This window comes from Littorina saxatilis, linkage group LG10 (genome assembly GCF_037325665.1).
Source record: "Littorina saxatilis isolate snail1 linkage group LG10, US_GU_Lsax_2.0, whole genome shotgun sequence".
Classification (NCBI taxonomy): Eukaryota; Metazoa; Mollusca; class Gastropoda; order Littorinimorpha; family Littorinidae; genus Littorina; species Littorina saxatilis.
In genome coordinates, this window is record NC_090254.1 from 11,215,899 (window position 1) to 11,233,083 (window position 17,185).

The 17,185-nt window shown below is 40.5% G+C and overlaps 1 protein-coding gene across 1 annotated transcript in view; it reads left to right on the top strand.

Annotated features, from left to right (window-relative positions):
- The first annotated feature begins 3,415 nt into the window (after window positions 1-3,415).
- LOC138978145 (phosphatidylinositol 4,5-bisphosphate 3-kinase catalytic subunit alpha isoform-like) overlaps window positions 3,416-17,185 on the top strand; it is a 42,336-nt gene continuing 28,566 nt past the window's right edge. Inside the window, exons 1-8 of the mRNA XM_070350792.1 lie at window positions 3,416-3,710; window positions 8,390-8,868; window positions 9,783-10,001; window positions 10,784-11,034; window positions 11,958-12,075; window positions 12,317-12,435; window positions 14,188-14,373; window positions 15,215-15,350. Coding sequence (XP_070206893.1) covers window positions 8,523-8,868; window positions 9,783-10,001; window positions 10,784-11,034; window positions 11,958-12,075; window positions 12,317-12,435; window positions 14,188-14,373; window positions 15,215-15,350 — 1,375 coding nt within the window. The 5' untranslated portion in view covers window positions 3,416-3,710; window positions 8,390-8,522. The remainder of the gene's footprint in view (window positions 3,711-8,389; window positions 8,869-9,782; window positions 10,002-10,783; window positions 11,035-11,957; window positions 12,076-12,316; window positions 12,436-14,187; window positions 14,374-15,214; window positions 15,351-17,185) is intronic.

A 17,185-nucleotide genomic window follows, 5' to 3' on the forward strand; every position in this document is an offset into this window, starting at 1 on the left:
GTACAAAACGTTAAATTGCCCTGGTTGTCGCGTGTCAATACTATGTTAAATAAGTCTATCATTTTATGGACAACTCAGAGTCTTGCCGTCTCAGGTTTTAAAAACGTTGTAAAACAAAGGCTAAGAGATCAATTCCTGCAGGAATGGAACACTGACGTGAACGCCAACAGCTTGTGTTTTAATTACAGAATAGTATAAAAAGGATTTTTGTCTGGAAAGGTATTTGCTTTGTTTGCCTAGGAAATTCCAAGTTAAATTAGCAAAATTTAGAACAAGCAATCATAAGTTGCCAATACATCAGCACAGATTTTTTAATGCTCCTAGAAATGAAAGATTGTGTGATATGTGCGATAAAAATGAATTAGGTGATGAGTTTCACTATTTGGTCATTTGTACCGACGAAAGTATAGTGTCCGAAAGAAGAAAATTAATTAGTCCTTATTACCGATCTCACCCAAATTGTTTAAAAATATGAACAGTTAATGAATTGTAAATCTAAGATAAAACTAATGAAGCTAGCAAGATTTGTAGCCCACGTAATGATTTTAGTATGTTAGCGTTACATCTAGTTTCTTTATTGGTATGTATCTGTATGTAATACATGCTTTTGTTTTGTTTTGTTTTGTGTTTTTACAAAAGATGCATGGCATAAATGTATTGCCAATTTATTTCGGCTGTATATTATCGTTGTCCGCTTAATGTATACATATTATCTGTCTGATCTCTTACCTGATTTTGTTAAACCTATTTTTCTTTTATTTTTGTTTGTATGTATGGAAGTGTATATTGCCAATTTATTTTGGTTGTATAGTATTGTTGTATTTGTCCGCTCAATTTGTATACATATATTCCCGTTACTATTTTTAGAAGGTCATTGTCCACAACGCTTTCATCCCGGCGAAGCCGGGTATTCCTCTACTTCTTCCCGGCGAAGCCGGGTATTCGGCTCTACTTCTTCCCGGCAAAGCCGGGTATCATTCGGCTCTACTTCTTTCCGGCGAAGCCGGGTACCCGGCGAAGCGGGTATTCATTCTAGTATATCTTCGCCGGGAAGAAGTAGAGCCGAATGATACCCGGCTTTGCCGGGAAGAAGTAGAGCCGAATACCCGGCTTTGCCGGGAAGAAGTAGAGGAATATATACCCGGCTTTGCCGGGATGAAAGCGTTGTGGACAGTGACCTTCTAAAAATAGTAACGGGAATATCCGGCTTCGCCGGGAGGAAAGCGTTGTGGACAGTGACCTTCTAAAAATAGTAACGGGAATATGGATTGACGCCACACGAAGTAAGGGAGATAAACGCGCAAAACACAAGATAAGGAGAAGATAAGGAAGAGTTACTGGGAATGGATGTAGTGGATCTACAGAAAAACCAAAATCGGTTCAGCGCTGCGCGCTGAGAGCACGTGTTGAAAATTCTCATCGACCAGGTTGTGTCCGGGGTGTACCTGAATATGCCCACCAAATTTGAAGCAGATCCATCGAGAATTTTGGCCGTGAACACACACACACACACACACACACCACACACACACACACAAGTCAGCCATAATCCCCCACACTTCACCCTCATATGACACACCATCGCGCACCGTGACATATTCTGACACACACACACACACACACACACACACACACACACACACACACACACATACAACTTATGATTGAAACACACACACATACACACGCATGCTCACACACACATAATACACTGTGACACTAGATGAATACCCGCTTCGCCGGGTAGCCGGCTTCGCCGGGAAGAAGTACTTGGGGCCGTACGCCGGCTTCGCCGGGTCCGAACAATGGACCCGCCAAGCTTAGGTCCCTCCCAGATTCGTGGAATGGGAACAGCACGAAAATGATTCAGTGGCCATAATGCCATTCCTGACCATATCGAGTCCCGTCCTTGTCGACGAATGCATCCGTGTTAATCACCTTTGGAGGCGAACTCCACTCAAACAGGATTAAGCAATTTAGAGCTTATCTCTAAGCCCTTTTGAACTGTTATGGCTTTTCAAAGGAAGGCCAGTACATACATATACTTTTTTTTTAATTTTTTTTTAATTAATCTTAAAAGTCCTACGGTTTTGAGCCATTAAGGACTTGAGTGTTTGTCCGCTTTCAAAAAGAGGAAAGAAAGAAACAAAAAATAAGGAGAGGAGGGCAGGGGGTGGGGTTGAGTTGATAATGCTCTGTGGATGATTTGTTAAAATATACACAAAAGCCGCCAGACCACATCACAAACAGAACTGAACAATCCACAGGTGTTGCGCACATAGAGACACACACACACACACACACACACACACACACACACACACACACACACACACACACACACACACACACACAAACACAGAGAAGCCGTATATATAGAGAGATAGATGACAGTGTATTTTTCGCGTGGCTATAAATTGATTCGACCTTTGCACTTTTACAGTGAGGATAATTTACGGGTCCAATTTACGTTCTGGACACTGCGGTGACCTTCTAAAAATAGTAACAGAACGCCGGGAATATCCGAAGATGCCCCCTCATACTATAGTGCACCATACGAAGGAAGGGAGGTAAACGCTGAAAACATGGAGAAGATAAGGAAGAGTTATGCCGTAGTTGATCCCCCAAAAAAAACCAAAATCGGTTTGCGCTGCGCGCTGAGAGCACGTATTGAAATATCTCATCGACTGACCCAATTTTATCCGGGGTGTATCTGAATATGAACACCAAATTTGAAGCAGATCCATCGAGAACTTTGGCCGTGCATGGCGCACACACACACACAGACAGACAGACAGACAGACAGACAGACAGACACAAGTCGTCACATATATAGATAGATGTACTGTCAGAGGAAGAATAACCGTCTGTATTGAAACTTTCACTTTGTGTTGTGTCACATGATTTGCACCGGTAGCATCACACAGAAGACATTCCGAATGAATGAATGGGAGTCAGTGAATGACCGCCGACACGCCTTCTGCCGGATGGGTCCACTGTGGAGCAAGCTATTATATCCCGGGGGGAGACGGGTACAAACGCTACTTTACAAGTTCGTCAGTTGGTTTTTCTCCAGAAAAACTGTCACAGATTATTCTAAAGAAAAAGTTAATCGCAATATAATGCTGCAGAAAAACATGTAAACACTATGCTGCAGAAAAAAACGATGCTTCGGCGGATGATGACATAATGCAGAAATGCTGCAGAATTTTTTTTTCTCCAGCATTTCTGTTTTTCTGCAGAATAACTGAATAAAGTCATAATCCGCTTATAGGATAGAAAAGTACAACTGAAGATCATAACTTGACTAAATGTAAAAAGGAAAAGCCAAAGAAGGGAGATCATTCACACATGTTAGGTGGGACTGCCACACAAAAATCCATGACGTCACGTACAAAATCAAATCCCTTTCGTGCGGAAGGGGGAAAATGAGGTTCTCTTATTTTCATGCTGCGCATAAACACAATAGCGCATAGATATAATTGAGAATAGTAGATCTAATGAGAACATTAAATGAGCTTTTGAAGAATGTAATCGCCTCTCTGATAATGATATGTCACATTCAAAAAGCCCGTTGATATCTAACACTAACAGGATTCCGCCACCTCCACCACCACACAAACCGGAAGCTCTGGACAGAGACTTCACTAGAGTGCAAGGGCTCGACAACAACACATCAAAATTGTGATGTCTGCTGAAAATCCTCGCAGGTAATCGTTTTTAGTCTTTGTACAACCTACGTGTGTTTTACTTCTGTGCAGCATAGATACGGATTTGCTGTTTGTGTCTGTTAAAAGAGCTAAAGTATGGTTGATCCAAATTCGCTTTGATAACAGCAGAATTATTTTGTCGACTGCTAAACACTACGAACTGTGAAAGTACAGTATCAGCAGTAGACCTAATGTCAGCGTGGCAAATTTCTCGTTGACTTCTACTACCAGGATCAAGGTTTCAAACACATTTCTTTGAAAAATTACCGCAGGAGTGTTCTTGCATTTGTATACTAGTTTCTTTGTCACTTTTGTTGGTTGTGGGATTGGCTAGCACTGGCCCTGGAGAATTCCATTCCCATTCAACTTCAAGACTACTTGGCGTAAACAAAATACGTCACTGGTTTGAAAAGGCCCTGTGTGAAGTGGTCAGATAATCTGTGCCTGCGATAGACCTGGGAACCCATACGATTTTGCCCGTATTTTGTACGCATTTTTAATACGATCAGTACGGTCCGTTGAAAAAAAATATGAGGAGAAATATTCCTAGACTGATTTTCTTCACAAGGGCATCCCTGTCTATTTACTGGGGCACTGTTTATTTTAATGATTAAAAATAACTGTATTACTCGGCATTTGATCAATGATTAGGCACAAACAAACAAAAAGTTGGTTTAGGGTAATGTGACCAAAAAAGATCGGTAGGTTGGTTTTTTAAATTTATTTTCATTTTTTATAAATGTATTGGTAAACTTAATTAACATGTGAAGCATGTTTGAATCATCGATGTTTAAATGTTGTGAGGAGTACACTCATTCTCTGAAAATACTCCAAGTTTGTTTGAGACAAAACAGATGTTCCCAGGTCTGCGGCCAGTGTGTGCTGTGCTTTTCATCTGTCAAAATTAATCCATTATACTGTTAAACTAAGTTTTTTTGTTAAAGAGCACTATAGCTGTCATTGACTCTTTAAATTTTGATACTCATATTCCAAGTCATAAACCTTTAATTTTATCTAAATTGTTGATGACAAGATAGTAAGTAGTAGGGACTGGAAAGTGGTTTCCATGATATATTTAACCTTGCGGCTTTTTAAGCATCCGATCTCATTTTCAAATTTGTTGTAGGTCGATCATATTTAACATGCTCAATATCAATCATACAAATAAAGTGACTCAATAAGGTTTTCTTTGTCCAGCAGATTCTTGAAGGAGTGTTTTGTGCACACTTAACATCAGACAATGTGTTCCATGATGGTGCAACTCTGTTAGAAAAGGAAAGTTTTTGGAGATTATAGTTTTACTAAATTCAATTTTATTTTTAAAAAATGGTCAGTATTATTCCTTGTTGCATCAGTGGTAGACTTTTTGAAGAATGACTCAACTTTGACATTATCAATACCCTGACATTTTTTATAAGTCTGTATCGTGTCACAGTCTGAGCCTACTCGATTTAAAAGTCAGAGATTTAGTGCACGCATTCTGTTGACATATATATATGTAATGTTTTTCAAAGCTTTAACCAGTTTCGTGGCTCTCCTTTGCACCCTTTGGATGCCAGATGACGTTGGCATATATATATTCTAAATGTGGTCCAACCAGTGTTTTATACAATTTAATTACCATTTTAGTGCACCACTGGGGCCTTCGACGGCCCCCAGACCCCCGCCAATTAATTTCCTCCCAAAACACTTTTAGGGAATCTCATCTCTGGTTGTGCTCAGCTAGCTTGAAACTTACATGGTAAAAGTTCCGAGGAGTGAAATGAAATTGCGTGACTCAGTTAACTTTAAATAAAGTTTTAAGTTACTTCCTTACTGTCTGATGTTGATAATGAATCTGACCCTATCCCCTTTATTATATTTGTTTTGAATATATATGTTTGTCTTCTTCTTTTTCTTCTTCTGCGTTCGTGGGCTGAAACTCCCATGTACACTCGTGTTTTTTTGCACGAGTGGAATTTTACGTGTATGACCGTTTTTTACCCCGCCATTTAGGCAGCCGTACGCCGTTTTCGGAGGAAGCATGCTGGGTATTTTCGTGTTTCTATAACCCACCGAACTCTGACATGGATTACAGGATCTTTTTCGTGCGCACTTGGTCTTGTGCTTGCGTGTACACACGGGGGTGTTCGGACACCGAGAAGAGTCTGCACACAAAGTTGACTCTGAGAAATAAATCTCTCGCCGAATGTGGGGACGAACTCACGCTGACAGCGGCCAACTGGATACAAATCCAGCGCGCTACCAACTGAGCTACATCCCCGCCCTGAATATATGTTTGTCAAAACTCAGGTGTTCGTCAAATGTTACACCCAAATCTTTCTCCTCCTCACACTTCATTTCATCATTCACCTTCATTAAGTAATCATGACCAGGATTATTTTTGCCCACAGCCAGGACTTTCCATTTGGATACGTTAAAATACAAATTCCACTTATTTGACCATTTCTGGAGATTGTCAGTCATTTTGTGTTGTTTGGTAATGCTGGGGTGCATCATACAATTTAGTATTATCTGCAAATACTTAACAGGTACTTTTTCTCCTATATCCGGTATTTCATTTATAAAGATTATAACCAAGACTGGCCCCAAAATACTGCCCTGTGGGATGCCACTTAAAACTTCTGTACTATCAAAATGCACATTACCCACTCTGACTCTCTGTTTTCTGTTGGTTAAAAAATCTCTAATCTATCTCAAAATATTCCAAGTTATTCCATCAAGCTTGACCAAGAGCCTTTCATGTGGGACTGAATCAAAGGCTTTCTTACAATCAAAATAAACAATGTCAATACAATTTTTGTCTTCTAAAATCTTTGTCAACTTTTCAATTACTTCCATAAACTGGGTAAGACAGGACCTCTTTATATGGTGCTGAGAAAGAGAATACAAGTGTAAGCAGTCATGTGATCAACAATAATGTCTCTCACTATGGCTTCTATGACCTTAAAAATGACTCATGTGAGGCTGACTGGCCTGTAATTACCCAGATCAGAATGTTGTCCCTTGTTGACAATAGCAGTTAGATCTGCTGATTTCCAGTTGTTAGGTACTTATGACTGTTCTAGGAATTTATAAAATTATATACAAAGTGGTAACGCAAGTTCCTGATTAAGTTTCTTCCTTGATGGTATCTTGTCCGGTCCCTGAGCCTTATTAGGCAAAAAAAAAAAAAAAGGCGTGGTTAAGGTAACATATCAAAAAAAAAAACAGGGTAGGAAGGTAGGCAATCACTTTTTTTTTAAACTTTTTTGTCTAATGTACAAATTAAACTTACTTGACAGGGAAATAAGTGTGCGACTTGAGCGCTTTCGCTTTCATTGCGTTTTCTGCACTCGTTTTCTTTTGTTTTTTGGGGACAAATGTAATAAAAAAGTTTTAGGGCCAGCCCCTAAAAATAGGGTAGGTCGGGTTACCGTAACCACACCTATTTTTTTTTTAGGCCTTAGGATTTAAAGCGACCAATTTCTGTTCAACTGCTCTGGGCCCGGAGATCTGCCAAAGAAAATCCTTCCGATTTGAAAGCAGGACTTTTGTCAGGGAGTGTGGTTACATCCTCCCTTGTGAATACTGTCACCATCCCAAGAAGAACTCATTCAATGTATTTGCCTTATCTTGGTCTGTTGGAGCTGTTTGTCCATTTGTCATAATTAGTGGGCTAATACCGTTTGGTCTTACTTTGCACATATTTTCAAAATTGTTTTGGATTTGTCTGACAATTTTTGGCAAGTTTCTTTTCGTACTCCTGTTTTGCTTTCTTTATAATCATGGTACAGTTGTTCCTCGTTTCTATGTACTTCTGATAAAGAAATCCTCTTTTTGATTTAAACAAATCTATGGTAACATTTGTGAGCCTGCATGGAAAAACTCGGCTAAAGATGCAGCGAGCTATTTTCGGCAACAATGGAAATAGGTCAGAAGGGTTTGTTTGTTTGTTCGTTCATGGGCTGAAACTCCCACGGCTTTTATGTGTATGACCGTTTTTACCCCGCCATTTAGGCAGCCATACGCCGCTTTCGGAGGAAGCATGCTGGGTATTTTTGTGTTTCTATAACCCACCGAACTCTGACATGGATTACAGGCTCTTTTTCGTGCGCACTTGGTCTTGTGCTTGCGTGTACACACGGGGGTGTTCGGACACCGAGGAGAGTCTGCACACAAAGTTGACTCTGAGAAATAAATATCTCGCCGAACGTGGGGACGAACTCACGCTGACAGCGGCCAACTGGATACAAATCCAGCGCTCTACCGACTGAGCTACATCCCCGCCCGGTCAGAAGAGATAAAATGATCAATCTTCAGATTTACTGCTAAATCGCTTTATTGATCATCCACCTTCATCATCCCAAAAGGATTTCACCTGTGTATTTCAAAACAGCACTGTGAAAAAAAACTAGTACAGTTAGATCAATTCTGTTGTTTTGTAAAATATTTGTCAAAGTCTGAAGTTTCATATAATTTCTAGAAGTAAAAAGTCAACATTTTCCCATTTAGCCTGGTTTTCCCATGCAGGCTCACATTTCTTTTTAATTTAAAAAAAATCTTTGGTAACATTTATATTTGTTCTTTATTCACCTAAATGCCTTCTTATTCATCCAGGGTGGTTTCTCTGTACTTGTATTTTTAACACATTATTTTTAAGATAATATAACTGTTTTATTCTTTTTTCTTTCTTTCAGGTACAGGAGTCCTTTGAACTTATGACAACAGTGTGTCATGAGTAGGAATGGGATGCATTTTAGTAAATATTCTTTATTCATCATTTCATGAGATTGAACTGATCAAGTGTGACTGTGAGGGTTCCGTTTGACAATGCCACCAAGCTCAGGAGAACTATGGGGGCATCATTTGATGCCCTCGCAAATTGTGGTGGATTGCCTGCTCCCCACTGGAATTCTGGTCCCATGTCTATGCAACCGTGATGCGACATTGGAAACCATTAAGGCAGACTTGTGGACAGAAGCCAAAAAGTACCCGCTGCACTGGAAACTCAGTGAAGCAGGGTCCTACATCTTTGTGGGCATAACCCAAGATGCCGAGCGTGAGGAGTTTTATGATGAAAGTCGACGCTTGTGTGACCTTCGCCTCTTCCAGCCCATTCTCAAGATTATGGAACCTTTGGGCAATCGAGAAGAGAAAATGTTGAACTATGAAATTGGTAAGTCAAAATATATTGGTTGTATTAGACAACAACAAGAATAGTCTTCTATACTTGTAACTTTGTCATTTAGTGCTCATCCGGCCAGCCCTGATGCCTATTTTGGGTCAGAAAGGGACAGCCCCCCCCCCCCCCCCCCCCCCTTTGAACTAACCAACTGCTAATGCTTCCCCTGAAAAGGAGATGGATAATGTTGCGTTATTCTCCTATGTTGTATTAGCATGAGTATTGTTTCTGGTCTTCGTCCAGGGGAATGCTAGTTTCTTAACTATTCTTTTTACGGGCAATCCAAATCTTTGCGGATTTCCGTGAAAGCAAAAAACAAACAAAAAATGTGAACTGAACTTGTGCCTGTAACTAACATGTTTTATAGTTTAATCCAGGTAAGAGGAACAAAATAGTGTTTTTCTTTATATATGCATAATTTATCTTTAAACCAGAGGGGGTCAAATTCATATTTACAAGGCCAAAATGTTTCAGCTTCTGGGGGCGTTGCCCTTAGACACCCACATTGGCCCAGGCCCCAGGATCCTTCCAGGGGACCTACATGTCCCCTGTACCTCCCTGCGTTATTTATAAATTTAATTCCTTGAAAGTTGAAACTCACTCTTCCCTGATTGAATTGCCTGTTTTTAGTTCATATCTGAATGAATGGGGTAGAAGGGAAATTACCAGATTTGTTTCTCTCCATATATATAGCTATGGGATTTAGCCATATATATATATTGCTGTGAAAAATCAAATCACTTAAACTAAAGTCAGAGCAACCCCGGGTATATATTCTGTTTCTTGTCCTCTCCGGGTGGCTGTTTTGGTGATGTGGGTATCAACATGCTGGTAGCACTAAACCTTCTTCTTCTTCTTGTCGATCACACTTATAACACTAAACCTTAATTCTGTACTGTTCTACACAGGTATGCTAATAGGTATGCCGGTGAATGAGTTCAACGAGAACAAAGATCTGGAGGTGATCACGTTTCGCCGCAACATCCTGAAGGCCTGCAAAGACACAGTTGACCTACGCGATACTGGAGGTGATCACATGCGTGCCATGTACGCCTACACCCCCGAGCTCGACGCCGCCAAAGAGCTCCCTACACATCTAATGGATAGCCTCAAGAAGTTTACAGACGGTCAGTTGCTTACAAAGTTGTGTTGCCAGATTCGGTTGTGTACATGGGCATGGGAATTATCCTCGGATTTCTAAGAAAAGCTACTCATTTCAGAGAGAGAAAAAAATCGAGGAACAAAACTTTAACTTTACCAGTGGCGAACGCAAAGCAGGCGATCGTAGTGATGACATGTTTTTGCTGTGTAAAAGTCATGAAACATACTCCCAGAATGCGCCAGATTGCACAGATTTTAATCTAGATTTCAAAACAACCCCCTACTTTTCAGAGATTTTTCTTGCCGTCAATTCACATGCCTGGTACAACTGGGCTCTCGTACTGAGTCCAGGAGATGTTGTTTGACATGGGCAGTCGTCAATGTGCCAAAACTTTCTTTCAAATTGCCCAAATGTTTGCCATCATTGCTACAGAGCTCTCACACTTTTTCACAGTAGGGAATAGGTGACTTTGCCTTTTATTTCTGAAAATTGCAAAAACTTTTATGGCAATTTTGGCCAATTTGTTGAAGAAAATATATCCCAGCAACATCCCTGGAGTCGTTTGCCCAGTCTGTCTTTTTAGAAAAATGAGTACAAGCTTGTTATTTGCTGGTTAGTAAAATTACTGTAAATGACTGCATTTTTGAGGGGCAGTTTTACTTTGTAAAAAATAAATTGTTGTGTTAATTTTCTCTGCTTCCTTTGTAGAGGAAACGAAATGTTGTAGTATATATATCTGATAGCATTTATTTAAAAAGTGAAGTCAACGGACACAGAAATTCTGAGCTTCTGTTTGGTCATTTTCAGATGGCTGTGTTATAGTATGTGTCTGGGTAGTATCGGAAAACAACGACCGAGCCAAATACTCTGCCAAAGTTTCCCACGATGCCTTACCCTCAGACATTATCTCCGACACCATTCGGCGGCGCTCCCGCACAATGGGAATGACGAGGGAGCATGCGGAGCGCTGTATCGAGGAGTACAAGCACCTGTATGTGCTGAAGGTGTGCGGCTGTAACGAGTTTCTTCTGGCAGAAGTGCACATCAGCCAGTACAAGGTACAGTGAAGTCGATGGTTTTAAATCTGTTAGAATTAAGGGGTTGGAGAGTTGTTATGAGCCTGAATTCACAGATTCAACAGAATAACAAGTTTGACTTGGACTGATCTAGCATGCATACTCTATGATAAACAGAGACATCCTTCATACTCAGATTAGACATAGAATAGTGCAGTAGGCATAGTCAGTATACAGGCATGCCATTTTTATAACAATTGGCAGATTTCTGGCATTTTCAAATCGCCAGAAATCATTCATGAGATTCCCAGAGTGCACAATTTTGCTTGAAGCTTTTTCACCATTTTCTAAGGGCATGCTTACAGGGTATTTTACAATTTCATGATCTCATGCCTGGTATAAGAGGACCATGTATCATATTTCATTGGGAATGCATGTTACAAGTACTGATCTGACAGGGACTCTTGTGTTGTGTTGTGTTGCAGTATATTCATGAGTGCATAGCATTTCATCGATCTGACATGGACTCTTGTGTTGTGTTGCAGTATATTCATGAGTGCATAGCATGTCATAGATCTGACAGGGACTCTTGTGTTGTGTTGCAGTATATTCATGAGTGCATAGCATGTCATAGATCTGACAGGGACTCTTGTGTTGTGTTGCAGTATATTCATGAGTACATAGCATGTCATAGATCTGACAGGGACTCTTGTGTTGTGTTGCAGTATATTCATGAGTGCATAGCATGTCATAGATCTGACAGGGACTCTTGTGTTGTGTTGCAGTATATTCATGAGTGCATAGCATGTCATAGATCTGACAGGGACTCTTGTGTTGTGTTGCAGTATATTCATGAGTGCATAGCATGTCATAGATCTGACAGGGACTCTTGTGTTGTGTTGAAGTATATTCATGAGTGCATAGCGTGTCATAGATCTGACAGGGACTCTTGTGTTGTGTTGCAGTATATTCGTGAGTGCATAGCACGCAACATCATCCCCCAGCTGATGCTGCACACCAAAGAGAGCGTGTACTCCACTCTCCCCGAAACGCCCTTCATCTGGCCGTCCTACATGCAGCGGGGTAAGTGCTTCACCTGCTTTAGGTTAAGCATGTCCTTAAGAACCGACCATTGTCTGTTTACTATATAAAATGCACGACTTACACACGAACTGTTACCAACCCGATATGCTATTTGGGACCAATGCATGTTTTCCTTTCTCGTGTGATCATGCCGCGAGGTGGCGCCAGTTACCAGCTGAAAGAAAGAGGGGGCATAACCTCACCAGAGCCGCCCATTAACATTGTTTTGTGTGATGTACAGGGATTCAAGCTCTATCAAGGATTAACGAGCAACAGACTGTGTCACTGTGGGATGTACACACCACACTCAGGATCAAGATATCCTGTGCGACCTACGTCAACATCAAAGAACTAGGGAAGGTAAGTGACCCAAAATAATTTTTTTAAACAGAATTGAAGGTTATTGCAACGTTTAATTATTGACAAAAGAAAATGTTACATTAACCAAAACTTTTGTCTATAATTAATTAAACGTCCCAATAATCTACAATTCTTGGGGTTTTTTTATTCAGGATTTTGGAATGTTACCAGTCTGTCTGTTTTGGGATCAGTGACCCAAAACTTAAACAAGGGATCTAACTGCAGCTAAAATCTTTGGGTAGGAGTGACAAAAGCAGTTTAGCTTCATTCAACCTTTCACTACCAAAAAACCTGATGCAGCCTTTGTTTTTGGACAATTCTTCATTGTTTCATACTTGGAATTAAAGAATATGCTGCATGTTTTTTTGGATAAAACACTATAAATGTGTTTTTTTTAAAAAGCATGTGATGTATTTTCTGGAATGAGAAGAAAACTTGGTGGGCAAATAAGAGAGCAGAAAATAACGTGTTGGAATGTCGGTGAAACATGGAACATGTAATACAAAGCTCATAAAGGTATCCAAGTGATTGCACTGTGTCTGTGTCTCCGTGTGTGTGTAAACTGGTATGTATTAGGCCAAAAAAAAAAAAGGTCTGTTTACGGTAACCCGACCGACCCTAGTTTTTTCGCGCGACCCTAGACTTTTTTTTGGCATTTGGGGAAAAAAAAAAATCTTGGTTTTTTTGCAAAATAACGTAAAAATATGGTTTTTTTGGGGGGGGGGGAAAAAAAACCAATCCCGACCTACCGACCCTATTTTTTGGGCCTATGTTACCGTAAACAGACCTATTTTTTTTTTTTGGCCTTAGCTTAAAGCTATGAAAACCAGTTCTCACAACAAATCCGTTGTTTGGTTAGAGAAACCCGGTGTTAACTTTATTTTGATTGGGTAAACTTAACTAGAATCAAAACCAGTAGGTCTGTGATCGATTGGTGATTTCAACTCGGAAGACTGAATCCTGTGTCTTTCTCTGTCAGATCTACTTCAATACTGCATCACAGCATAGAGGCAAACTGCGGTGTTTCAGAGCAATAACTTTGTTTTGATACAAAAATATGTCAACTGGACTCAAAACCAGTAGGACTGTCTGATTAGTAAATTCTTTTCTGGTACAGTGGAACTCCCCTTTTAAGACCTCCACAAATCAGAGAAAATCGGGTCTTAAAAAGGAGGGAGTCTTCTTCTTCTTCTGTGTTCGTGGGCTGAAACTCCCACGTACACTCGTGTTTTTTGCACGAGTGGAATTTTACGTGTATGACCGTTTTTTACCCCGCCATTTAGGCAGCCATACGCCGTTTTCGGAGGAAGCATGCTGGGTATTTTCGTGTTTCTATAACCCACCGAACTCTGACATGGATTACAGGATCTTTTTCGTGCGCACTTGGTCTTGTGCTTGCGTGTACACACGGGGGTGTTCGGACACCGAGGAGAGTCTGCACACAAAGTTGACTCTGAGAAATAAATCTCTCGCCGAACGTGGGGACGAACTCACGCTGACAGCGGCCAACTGGATACAAATCCAGCGCACTACCGACTGAGCTACATCCCCGCCCGGAGGGAGTCTTAAAATGAGTATAAATTTAGAGGTTATGAACAAAAAGTCTGAGAAAACAGAGTCTTCAAAGGACGAAAGTCTTAAACTGAAGGGTCTCTAAAGGGGGGTTCTACTGTATTTTAAAATAACAACCGGTAAACAACTGAAAAATATCCCATTAACATGAACACTGACTCCTGTGTGCCTCTCCTTCAGATCTACGTCAGAGCGTGCATTTACCATGGTACGGAAGCCTTGTGTGAGCCGCGAAGCAGCAAGATGGTGGAATCGACCAATCCACGCTGGGATGAGTGGCTGGACTTCCTGCTGATCCCCGACATGCCTCGAAGCGCTCGCCTCTGTCTCTCAATCTGTTCTGAGTCTAAGCGTCGTAACAGAAAGGTGAGCTTCACTAAAATCATTCGAACTCATTGTCTCCCAGGTACGGCTCTATCTCACCAGGTACGGATATATCCGCTTAGACTGTTAGCTTCAGTCACTTCTTGTAACGTCGATCTATCGCCTGCATTTCAGCGTGTTGATACACAGTTACTACTCAGTTACTACAATTCTGAGTTACCTGCTGCAGCTCGGCTAAAAAAATATGGTCAACATAGGTGGGGTAGAAAGTGTTAAAATGTCTCCTTGATCTTATAGAAAACGGCTGCAAAATATGAAGTTAGCTGAGTTAGGTGTTGGTTTCTTTGATCTCAAGATGTTGAAGGTCACGTCTCTTGATTTTTTGTTTGTTCTGGATACAGTGGAACCCTTTTAAGACCTAAAAAAAAAAAAAAGAGAAGAGACAATCAGGTGTTGGAAAGAGAGAATGCTTTATGTCCTACAGGCTAAATATTTCGCCTCTTATATGGGTTATATGATTCGAGTTTTACGCCGTCACAGCCTTTGATGATATACACAAGTGTATGCGTGTTTAGGTGGCATCAGTCATCTGCACTAACGGCAGAATGACCAACATCTTTTACGTGCCATTGTGGTGACACGGGGGTGGGACATGGCTTCCGTCTCTGGGTCAGCACATAAAGTTGACCCGTGTCCGTCCTGGCCCGAATTCGAACCTGCGACCTTCCGATCACAATCAGGTCTTAAAAAGGAGGGGGGTCTTAAAAGGGGGGTTCCACTGTATTAACTAAATGTCAATGCGTGCGTGAACTTTTTTTGTTTTTCCTAATTTTATGAAGCTTAGAAGCTAATCATGTAAAAATGTTTGGGTTGTGAATTGCAGGTGCAATATGCACTGGCCTGGGGCAACTTGCAGCTGTTCAACTTCAACGACCGTCTGCAGGCAGACAAACAGTCGCTCTACCTCTGGCCCATGCCGCAAGGAATGGACGATTTGCTCAATCCTATCGGTCTACCCAGTACGTTTTTTTCCGTTAACTCGTTGCTTTTTGACTCGCCGGAGTTATCAGTGAGTTGTGGGAATTAGTAGTGTTTATCTCATGATCATCGCTTGTTTAGAAAGTTTTATTTCAAGGTCACTGCTCTGACAAAAGCGATGCCTTACAAGTGCTTTTTATGTGTATGCTTGAGTTGTTAATGCGAAAGATTGTGTATGAGTCGCCTTGTGGTGAGATATGTGCGCGTTATAAATTCTCGTATTATTATTATGTGAAGTCACACCCTTTGACTGCAAAGCGGAATGGACTGGTTTCAGACCTGTTTACCCTTACGATTTTGGTGTAATTTATTACGATTTTCTGCAAAAAATACGCCATTCCGCTATCCGTGTCAAGACTACGATTTTCATAATTTTTTTAATTTTTATTAATTCACATGTTTGGCATTGTTTTTTTCAATGGCAAAATAGGGTGAAAAAGCACAGGACTGACCAGAGATCATGTCTGTCTGATGAGACGCTGGAGAGCCTTCTAGTGGTGAAGTCTCGCCCTCACTCATTCGGCAAGCACAAGTACTGTAGAGAAGCGCTTGACACACTGAAAAAGGCCTACTACGAGCAAAAGAAAAAGAATCAGTGATGCATGTGCTTTTGATGTGATCTTCTTTGAAATTATGATGAATACAAAAACTGACTGATGTGCTTTGTTTGTGAATGATGGATATATGTGCATGATTGCGTTTCGCAGACACAGTTGTCATGTGCGTTGTAATTGGCGACGAATGCTGGATGATTACTATTTTTGTGTCAGGATTACTATTTTTGGGGCTGAGCATTACTCCAAAACACATATGGGGGTAAACAGGTCTGTGGTTTGCTCTTCTCGTTTTTACATTTAGAAGTTTTGACTAAATGTTTTAACATAGAGGGGGAATCGAGACGAGGGTCGTGGTGTATGTGTGTGTGTGTGTGTCTGTGCGTGTGTGTGTGTAGAGCGATTCAGACCAAACTACTGCACCGATCTTTATGAAATTTTACATGAGAGATCCTGGGAATGATATCCCCGGATGTTTTTTTCTTTTTTTTCGATAAATACCTTTGATGACGTCATATCCGGCTTTTTGTAAAAGTTGAGGCGGCACTGTCACACCCTCATTTTTCAATCAATATGATTGAAATTTTGGCCAAGCAATCTTTGACAAAGGCCGGACTTCGGTATTGCATTTCAGCTTGGTCGCTTAAAAATTAATTAATGACTTTGGTCATTAAAAATCTGAAAATTGTAAAAACAAAACAAAAAAATTGTATAAAACGATCCAAATTTACGTTCATCTTATTCTTCATCATTTTCTGATTCCAAAAACATATAAATATGTTATATTTGGATTAAAAACAAGCTCTGAAAATTAAAAATATAAAAATTATGATCAAAATTAAATTTTCAAAATCAATTTAAAAACACTTTCATCTTATTCCTTGTATGTTCCCGATTCCAAAAACATATAGATATGATATGTTTGGATTAAAAACACGCTCAGAAAGTTAAAACGAAGAGAGGTACAGAAAAGCGTGCTATCCCTCTCAGCGCAACTACTACCCCGCTCTTCTTGTCAATTTCACTGCCTTTGCCACGAGCGGTGGATTGACAATGCTACGAGTATTCGGTCTTGCTGAAAAATTGCATTGCGTTCAGTTTCATTCTGTGAGTTCGACAGCTTGACTAAATGTTGTATTTTTGCCTTACGCGACTTGTTTATGTATGCAGAGATATTGCACCTGACTGCTGCAGTTTTTATGACATTTTGGTGCGAAGATAAATGTCACCTCTCCTTTGTTGTTGTTGTTGGAACAAATCTG